Source organism: Berghia stephanieae, chromosome 1, assembly GCF_034508935.2.
Source record: "Berghia stephanieae isolate SIO BIC M18660-M18661 chromosome 1, UCSD_Bste_1.3, whole genome shotgun sequence".
NCBI lineage: Eukaryota > Metazoa > Mollusca > Gastropoda > Nudibranchia > Aeolidiidae > Berghia > Berghia stephanieae.
In genome coordinates, this window is record NC_088360.1 from 39577352 (window position 1) to 39587898 (window position 10547).

Below are 10547 nucleotides of genomic sequence, written 5' to 3' on the forward strand. Positions count from 1 at the left end.
GTAGCTCTGGAATTTCCCGCCAAAAATTAAATATTCAAAATGGCCGCCATTAAAAATTGGATGTGTCTGTAAATAGTTAATAAGTCACCAATTTCAATGATTTTGGTGTCTTTTCATATGTTTAAGAGGTCAGAGAATACAATAAAACCTATTTCAAATGTATAGCTTTCAAAATTTTCCCGCCAAAAATTAAATTCAAAATGGCCGCTTTCAAAAACTGGATTTATTTGTAATTTAATTAATAATTAAATGATTTCAATGATTTTGGTGTCTATTCATATGTTTTTGAGGTCAGGGAATGCAATAAAATATATTTCAAATGTATTAAAGTAATAGTTTACAATGAAAATGAAAAAAATCAATATATTAACATGCTTAAAAATCTAAACTGACCATTATTTATCAGTCTTACATGTATCGTTCACAGCTGATTATCATGATTATGACTTTAGCAACCATACAAATATTTTAAGTCTTCCATAAAGAATGTTAAAACAGTTCTGTGCATGTAACAAAAAGCAGTTTTATCAGGAAGAATAGCTGTAAAACTAAGAGCATTAAACAATACATGTTGCGCCTGGGTTCAAATTTGTCTATTACACTGTCCTGAACACGTGCACAACAATGTGCACTGGAGGTTTGCTTTAACACACTTGCATCTCTTAGTACAAGACTTTTTGCATCCACATTTAAGTAGTTCCTGACATACATTGGCTGCCTCTGGAAGAGTGGTCCAGTACGGAGTCCATGTAGAATCATCTGCTTCTCTGTGCCAGCCCCACGTTTGTGGTGATGGAAGTTCAGGGTTTCCTACAAGTGATTGTCCCCAGACGTGCCCGGCTTGGTACACAGCCCTTTTGACATGCTGTTCCAATGCATGGGATGTTGGTGGAATGTTGTCTATTTTCCAATTTTGAGTAAACATCTGCTTTCTGGCATCATTTACCCTGCTGATGGGGGATGTGCGCTGATACAAGAGAACAACGAATCTTTCCATCTGCTGTAAATCCCCTGGGAATAATTGGTTTGGAGCATGGGATAAGCGGGCAAAGACCTGATCTAGGTGAGGCATACTGCGCCAAATAGCCCAAGCCGTTTTCTTTCCAATTCCACGAAATGCTGAAACAGTATCACAGCCTGATACAGCATGGAAAAAAGGAAGTCCATAAGATGCATCTTTGCCTAGTTCACTTGCATTTAGATGGCAAGGGATGAAACGTAGTTTATTACCATGTCCGAATGCTATCCAAATTTCACAGTTATGGGAAACATTTGATACTGCTACTGCAATGACCACCACATCAGTATCTGTTGCATGTATCATCACCTTGCTGAGACCATGACAGAAGGAATGAGAAGCATGGAACAAGAGTCTGGTATCTGCTTCTTCTTGTGTGCAAAACAAGCCTGACACATCAGCTATAGGAGATGATACAGCATTCGGGCCATGTGTACTGATCACTTGTTTCTGTGCTGGAGTTTCAAATTCTTGTAAGGCACTAGCTAAGAAGAGTTTGAAGAAGTTTTCTTTGTTTGCATCGCAGCGAAGAAAGTTTTTCCAGTTTGAAGCAATGTTAGTGGTGTTATCAACCCGGATATGATTACCGCTGCCACGGTCCTGTCGTGTTTGTGTCTTCAAGCTATTCTCCTTGTAAACGTCCCAAACAACATCAATGCGAACCACGTCTTGCAGTAAATGCTTTATATAGGGCAAAAACAACAGCTGTGAATAGTCCCTGAATGTCCTAATCGGAATACTGGATCTATGTGGATCAAGCATATGCACAAGGGCAGCACCGTCAATTATTCTGACATCAACTTTTGGGATGGATTCTGGTTGCGGAACAAGTGACTCCAAACATTCCAATAAATCTGATTTGCTTGTATGGTGCATTATGCCATTGGATGCCAATGATGGAGGCCAGGCATGATTTTCGTGAGCAAAGAAGGCATCCATATCACTGTCCCGAGATTGGCATGATATATACATACGGGAGAAGAGCTGGACATCATTCTGAAGATTGGAAATCTTAGAGGTTGCATTTGATTTCTTTGTAGCAACAGAGTTCAGAAGAGGAAGATTGTTCTTATGTATTGTGTCATTGAAAGCAGTTGCACTGCTACTGATGCGGTCCTCAAGAAATTGCTGATACTGCATTTTCCCCATGTCTTCTGCACACCTCACAGCTTCTATTACCCTTTCAGACATTATTTGTTTTGTTTCAAGTGAGTACAGATCTGTACTTGTATCAGCAAATGGGTTACCAAGTTCCTCCATTACGTCAGTGACATTCTTAACATGAGACAGGAAAGTCTTTTGCACACTTGGTATTTGTTCATGGTGGAGCTCAGTGTCATTTAGCTTTTTGGACTGGTTGTCATTGTACTCCATTAATAGTCTAGCCATTTCTGGTCCTGCTATCATCCACCTTCTCAAGGCTGTATCACTTTCCGTTATTCCTATTATACCACCATCTCCCTTCACCATTGCATTTAGTTGTTCATGAACTTGATCATGGGCTAATGCTGAAAATTTGTGCTTGGAAGAAAAAACAATAGTTGTAGCGCTCTCTTCCTGATAAAAATGTGTGATTTTCACATGAACAAAACTAAAGTTATTGTCAGTTATTAGCTGAGAACGATTACTATGATGGCACAATTCGTAAATATGAGGTCAATTTGGATTTTTAAACATTATAATACGTTGTTTTTCATTTTGGGAGGAAACTATTAATATAATGGAATTAAAATGTGTTTTGTCGTATTCCCCGCCCTTATAAACATATATATAGACACCAAAATCTCTAAAATTGGTGCATTTATAATTAAAATACAGGCAAATCCGAGTTTGATGGCGGCCATTTTGAATATTTAATTTTTGGCGGGAAATACCGGAGATACAAGTTGGTTCCCGCGATTTTTGAATTCAGCATACTCAAAAACCCCTGGGTGCAAATTTTCATGCTTCTATCCGGAAGTGCACGATATGACTAAAAAATGTTACATATCCGCTTCAGTAACTGAGTTTCATCATTGTGACATAGAGAAATAATCGACATCTCAAATTCTTTTCGGTTTATTGATCTCGGGATTTGATTACGCATTTCGTTTTTGTTTGTTTCTTTTTAATTTACCCCATGTAATTTCTATTAACAGATTACCTAAGATCAACAATTCGTGTGTGCCAATGTGATCATGCTATTTTGTACTTTCTCTAGACTAACCATTGCCTTCTTGCTGGTCAAGGGGCCAACGATTTTGCCCAAGAGATGGGCGTGCCCAGGGTGAGTCCTGAAGAGCTGGTGACTCCAGAGGCGAGGGCAGAATGGGAGAGGTTGACTAAATACACATCCGCAGTCAAAGGCCTCTTCTATACCAGGTTGGTGTAATGTTAATATATTTATTAATCTTAACAAAATGATAGCCCAATACTGAATATAAGGTTGTATTCCGTGCAAACGCAATGCATTTATGTGTTTGTTTATGTTAGGGGTTTTGCTTTACGGTGCTAGCGATATTGTAGGTAATTTCAGCGCCAGTGACAAGTGAGACGATTGGATAAAAGCCATGGCCGACTTGAGTATTATAGTAGGGCTATGATAAAAGCTGTAGATCTCAAATTAAAAGCACCAAAGAGAGAGGCAGGCAAAGGTGGCTACTTCAAGAGGATTCCACACTTCCATCAATGTGCATATTTTGACATTATATTTGTACCTAAAAGTCCCATCCAGTCATTTTTTCTTCTCATATGTCTTTGTTGTTTCTAATTTTCCACATAACGATGTTTTAATCATTTCCCATCATAAATTTGATGATAGGAAAAGTTTTTGAAACCGTTTCAGATCAGAGCCTCCCAAAATTCCAGATTGTGACACAGTTGGTGCTGTGGCCTTGGACACTGACGGCAATCTAGCAAGTGCCACATCAACTGGTGGCATCACTGCTAAGCGGGCTGGAAGGGTGGGTGACACTCCTCTTATAGGTGAGTTGTACAATATTTACAACTCTCTATCTGGTAACTATATTATATGTAGTAAAATTTAAATTGACATCATACAGTGTCACATACTACAATATATCACATCTAATGAATATCTTATGTAAAAAAAAAAATTTCCGGTAGCTGGAGAAAAGTGTGAAAATGAGTAAGGGTAAACGAAATAGGTTAAATAAGGCGAAACGTTGTGGAGTGAAGTTTAAAGTAAAGCATGGGTATTGTAATTTTGTTAGATTAAACAGGAGGGGGGGGGGTGAGAGAGAGAGAGAGAGAGAGAGAGAGAGAGAGAAAGAGAAAGAGAGAGAGAGAGAGAGAGAGAGAGAGAGAGAGAGAGAGAGAGAGAGAGAGAGAGAGAGAGAGAGAGAGCAGTCTCTCCCATACCCTGTTTACTGTTTGGCTTGTCTGGCATGGCGGTTTTTCGCACCACAAATAATCCTGATTTGCATTGCCCGCAAAATCTGCAGCTTGTTGCACAGTTTCGAGATTTAATAAGTTTGTGGGAGTAGTTTTTGTAAGCTGTGCAGCTTTCCGTTTGTTTATGCGGTTTTATGTTGTTGTTTTTTTTAAAGGGATTTTTCCCCCCACTGTAACAAGGAAAATAATTGGCAATTATTAATTTCACAGTAACATCATTACCAAAAAGAGCTCCATCACAAGCTGTTTCTAACTGGTGTATTGTACAGGGTTGCCAATTTGGCATATTTTCTGCCAAATGTCGTTTTTTTTTTTTGGCAGAATTTGAAGTCGTCTGGCAGAAAAAAAAACGGTTTGGCAGTTTGGCAGATTTTATTTTCCACGTTTTCCATGGCAATTTTTATGTATTGGTGATTTTTTTTAAACTTGGGAGATGAAAAAAAAAAAGTATGACATCGGCTTTGCGAATTTTTTGTTTAACAAAACTGATGAGTTTTCAAAGGGGGTACTATAAATAATACGGTTTGGCAGATTTTTGTGGTATTTGTCAGATTTTATTAATCCAGTTGGCAGAATGCCTGAAAATAATCTGGCAACCCTGGTACTGTAGCCTAATGGATTGCTTATTTCTTTTTGATCAGCCGATAAAGAGGCGGGGCCATCGTATTATTTCAATAAAACAAATCGAAGTTTGAAGTACAAATTGACCCAGGGCTCTGCTGAGCACCAGTGAGGGGTGAACCAGGGAACATTTAAGATAGAGATCCGTGGAAATAAAACACAGGATAATGGGTGGTAAATATTAGAGGGGAGGAAACTTTGTGACCCTGGGTTGTAGACAGGAGTGGGGAATGAACTCGAGGAGAAGACGGAATGTAAGCACCAGTGGGAAGTGAACCAGGGTGCACCCTTGACTATGTGAAATAACTAGTGGAGAGTAAACCTGGGACTTTTGGACGTGAACATCAGTGGGGAGTAAACCTGGGAGTATGGGCTGGTGACGCTGATGAGTAGTGAACTAGGGACTGTAAGATGTAGACAAATGTTGGGAGTGGTCAAGAGAGAAATGTACCCACTTTTTGGGATAGACACCCTGAACAATGTGAGGTGGATTGCAGCAGTGAGTGAACCCGAACTATGTGAGGTGGATATTAGTAAGGAGTAAATATGGGAGTGAACCCGGGACTATGGGAGTTGGGCACAAGTTGGAGTTGAACGCGGGACGATGTGATATGGACACCAGCGGTATTGTTCCTGAAATGCGATGTTTTATCCATAGAATCTCCCTGAAATTTGAGATTGAGGATAGGCATGCCTGCAACAGCTTTTTTGTCATGATCATATTTTAGTTTTAGCTAATCTCTCTCTCTCTCTACCAATTACTCAGGTCCACAACGCTTTTCTCTTTCATGAACTTATTGACTTATTGTCAGTTTTTACGAAAATCAATCGCAACATTTTGCAAATTTTGTCGTGTTTTGCTTGCAAAACTCTGGATTTTAATTTGCAAAAAAAAAAAAAAAAAACGGCCGTACCAGTTTTGTGTTAATTTCGTTTTGATACATCATAGATGATTCAAGATAATCTGTCCTATAGATAGTATGCAGATGACGTCACTCAGGCCTTTGTTATTGTTTTTGCCATCCGCGTTTGTGAGTTGTTCTCACTAAACTGTATTAACCAGACTATAAAAGTTCATGGTTACACAGAGTTTGTGTGTTGGTCCGTTATACTTCCGGATGGCAATGTTGTGAACTCCTTGGCCAAGCGCATTCTATCTATATTGATGTACGCACAGTGGAATCCCGATAAAGCCAACACTGCCTGACCAGAAAGATTGGTTGACTTTATCCATTAAAATAGCAATGGAACACAGATCAAAAGCAGAAAATTTGAGACCAACAAGCGGTTGTTGTCTTAGATAAAGCAGAAGTTGACGTTATGAATGTATTTCTATCTAGGTGCTGGTGCCTATGCAGACAACGACGTTTGTGCAGCCTCATCCACTGGTCATGGAGAATCCATTATGAAGGTCTGCCTTACGCGAAGGGTTGGAGAAAAAATTGAAACAGGTAAGGTTGATTATTAAGCGACTCAAGATGCTTAGTTGTTTTGTAGTTATTTTAAAAATATTTCTTCCTCTCATTTGTTTAATAAAATGTTCTCATATCGATTCTAAAATAATTGAAGCTCTTATGAAAATGTAAGAAGTATGGCATACCGATTTCTATCAATGAACCAATCTGTCAAACTGAAAATAGACATATGTTTGATATGTAGAGATATTTAACAAGAAGCCAGCTTAAGTTCGGGTGAAATACGTATCTATACAGAAATTTTCAATAAAAAAAAAATTTCTGAATAACTTTTTAAAAAAAGAATCTTCCTTTCAAAATATAACAGAGGAAATAATCTAACGCCAACGAAAGGTGAGAAAATTCATTCTCTACATTTTTTTGGTCCTAAACATTGCGTTTTGAGGCAGACGTCTACACTTCCTTGATAAACATTCAGAGGTTGGAATGAAGTGCAATGACCCAATCATGTTATGTCTGATCTGACTGTTTGTCATCTTTCCACATCTCTTTTCAGGATGTTCGGCCAAAGAAGCAGCAGACCAAGCATTAGATTTTATGAAGAAAAAAGTGGGAGGGGCGGGAGGGGTCATCGTCATCAGCAAAACTGGTCAAGTCGCCCACTCTTTCACCTCTGAGAGGATGGCGTGGGCAGATATCCACGAGGGAAAGATACATTATGGGATAGATCCTCATCAAGAGTATGAAGATGAAATAGTAGAAGTTGAGAAATAGGAACTCATTGGTAGAAAGTTGTGCTAGTTGCACCTTTGAAAACAAAGTGTAATAATGAGATCATGACTCTACTGAGACTGAAATGAATTTGAGTCATGAAGGAACGTAAGATTCGAGATAGGAATTGGATCGTCATTGATTCTAAAATGGTGGAAATAGTTCTGCATAAAGAGAGCTTATTTTTTAAAAAAGCATTGTTTTGAGTAAATATTAATAAAATGTATGTATTAAATTAACCTCTAATTCTTTATTCGATGTTTATACAAAACGTACAAAATAGAATTATGACAGATTCTAGCTCTTGTGTGTAAAACAAAGATGATAATGCTGACTCTGATACATTGTGGATAGCTAGCAATAATGCTTCAATTCAATATGAAATATAGGCACGAAGTTGTCCTTCAATCGAAGCCATTGGGCCAATGGAGCCAGTTTTTATCCCGATTTCAAAAGCGTGAAACTGAAAATAGCAATTTCCTGCTATCCTTTGGATAGGACGGATGCAAGTCTATCGCAAAGGACTTTCCACCAGATCTAACTACACAATCACTGCTAGGTAGACAGAAAAAAATATTGACTGCACCCGGGATCGATCTCATTACCTTTTGAGTGTGAAGTGAGTGCTCTACCAACTGAGCTATCAGGGCCCTCTATAGGTCCTAGGCACAGGACCCTTTCCAAGGGGTGAAAAGATTGAGGAAGAAAAAGTAAATATGTATGTCAAAGTTAGAGAGATACGTATGCATTGATGGCTGCCTTGCCCTTCTTTTGGGTGACCGATCATAGTCAAATCCATGGCAAAACTGGGTCTATACCAGGGCAATGGTTTTTGTTTGTTTTAAAGGGTTTTTACGGCGCTTGCAACACATTTAGGGTATATCAGCGCCAGTAAAAAGGAAGAAAATGGGATAGTAAAAAGTTCTAGAATTACAAATAAAGCACCCAAGAAAAAGTAAGACATAGGGGAACTGGGAACAAATAGGGATCAGATGTAGATTCCAGAGCACACTATCAAAGGATTTAGTTTGAGACCACCTATAAGTCTCATCCGGACACAAGCACAAAATCCAACAAAGAGGAATACACTCGAATGCTTACATTATAAATTCAAAATAACAAGTATAATAATACATAACAGAGAGATGATTTACAAGGAAAAAAATATTCTCTCCCAAAACAATAACTATGCATTTGACTGTTTCCCTCCAAACTAGGACTCCGGCCAGGGCCAGGACAAAACCAAGTAGCCGGGCCAGGACAAAACCAAGTAATCTCATTGCAAGACAAGGACAGAGAGCATGTTGAAAAACAGAATAAGGGGATAGAAAACACATTATGTACCCCCCTGCCCACTATGGGAGGTCAGGAACCCCACCCAGTATACCAGAGCAAGGTTAGAAAGCAAAACGGAAAGGGAAAACAAGCCACATTTCTATGCAAATGGTATAAAAGTGACAGTAAGTTTATGACATTGGCAGCACAACTGAATTGTCAATCAATGTTGAGCATGGCCATTGACAGTGATTGCAAGATTCTGGCTCCGATGGCCGATGTCGTGAGCCTGTTAAGGCATTATATATATATATATATATATATATATATATATATATATATATATATATATATATATATATATATATATATATATATGCCCTACACAACAAAGATGTTAATATGAGTAGATACATGGCAATGTAGGCAATGACGTGAGCATATAAATATAACTATAAAGGTTGCCTAAGACCAACAGGCAAACTGTACGTTATGAAATGGATGTTTCCCTATAGCCTGCCGTAGGATTGAAACAAGCACGTTAAGTAAGCATGGTGAATCCATGGAAATACTCCAAATTAATGCTCAAACAGTTCACTGACACACCCTAACCAACGAGCCATGGAAAAAAACAACAGTCCAATTCCACACAAAAAAGGGAATTGTTTTTGTTTGTTTTTAAGGGTTCTACGGCGCTTGCAACACGTTTAGGTTATATCAGCGCCAGTAAAAATTAAGAAAATGGGATAGTAAAAAGTTCGAGAATTACAATTAAAGCACCCAAGAAAAAGTAAGCCATGGGGAACTGGGAACAAATAGGGATCAGATGTAGATTCCAAGAGCACACCACCAATGTACTTAGTTTGAGATCACCTATCAGTCTCTTCCGGACGCAAGCACAAAATCCAACAAAGAGGAATACACTCAAATGCTTACATTATACTTCAAAATAACAAATATAATAATACATAACAGAGAGATGATTTGACTGGTTCCCTCCCAGCTAGGACTCCGGCCAGGGCCAGGGTAAAATCATGCAATCTCATTCCAAGACAAAGACAGAAAGCATGTTGGAAAACAGATATAAGGGGATAGAAGACACAGTATGTATGAAACATATGTAGATTTCAAGAGCACACTATCAAAGTACTCGGTTTGAGATCACCTAAAAGTCTCATCCAGACAAAAGCACAAGTCCCAACTAAGATGGATACTCTCAGATGTTTACAAATAATATATAAAATGGAAACAGAACAATATAGTGCATAACAGAGAGATGATTTACAAGGAAATAAATCATCTCCCAAAACTAACTCTAAATTTGACAGTTTCCCTCTCAGCCAGGGCCAGGACAAAACCAAGTATTCTCATTCCAAGACAAAGACAGAAATCAAGTTGGAAAACAGATAAAAGGGAATAGATGACACAGTAATTAACTCCCTGCATACTACGGGAGGCCAGGAACCCCACCCAGGACTAGACTGCACTCCCACTCCCAGCCAGGGTATCCGGCCACAACAAAACCAAGTGATCTCATTCCAAGACAAAGACAGAAAGCATGTTGTTTTGTTTGTTTGTTGCTTTAGGTCTCTTCCAACACAATTGAGGTTATATGAGAGACCGCTGAAACAAAAAAACAAGCAATCTAACACAAATACTACAAATGTAAATCAAAATCATAACCTAAAGATATCATAAGCTAAATTATAAATAACCAAGAACAAACAGGCAGAAGATTTACAGAAAAAAAAATATCCCCTGTCAAAAATACAATCACAAACCAAAGAAGCAGGATAGGCTAGTAAAGAGAAGAAGAAACGACATCACTATCGGATCGTACACCCATGCGAACATCATAGGTATATGATTCAAGGGTGATGCTCCCATCCAACCACCCGCTGGAAAACAGATAATAGAAGTAGAAGGATAGAAGACAAAAGCCTGTGCCTCTCTGTCTGATATGACGGGAGGTCAGGAACCCCACCAGGGAACTGATTTCTTAACTGTAATACAAATGACAATTAAAAAAAACAAACATACAAATAAACAAGACA

The 10547-nt window shown here is 38.5% G+C and overlaps 1 protein-coding gene across 1 annotated transcript; it reads left to right on the top strand.

Moving 5' to 3' along the window:
- Positions 1-2584: 2584 nt before the first annotated feature.
- On the top strand, positions 2585-7261 carry LOC144968367 (isoaspartyl peptidase/L-asparaginase-like). The gene is made up of 5 exons (XM_078906689.1): positions 2585-2620; positions 3219-3379; positions 3843-3982; positions 6373-6483; positions 7004-7261. The coding sequence occupies exons 1-5, from the start codon at positions 2585-2587 to the stop codon at positions 7219-7221; spliced, it is 666 nt and encodes a 221-aa protein (XP_078762815.1). The 3' UTR covers positions 7222-7261.
- Positions 7262-10547: the final 3286 nt, after the last annotated feature.

What these genes read in the sequence shown, in the direction of transcription:
- LOC144968367 (XM_078906689.1), top strand. Translation starts at nt 2,585, where the DNA reads ATGTGTGATTTTCACATGAACAAAACTAAAGTTATT. An exon ending in TGAACAAAACTAAAGTTATT is followed by an intron (nt 2,621 to 3,218) that starts GTCAGTTATTAG and finishes TACTTTCTCTAG; the next exon opens with ACTAACCATTGCCTTCTTGC. An exon ending in TGGAGAAAAAATTGAAACAG is followed by an intron (nt 6,484 to 7,003) that starts GTAAGGTTGATT and finishes ATCTCTTTTCAG; the next exon opens with GATGTTCGGCCAAAGAAGCA.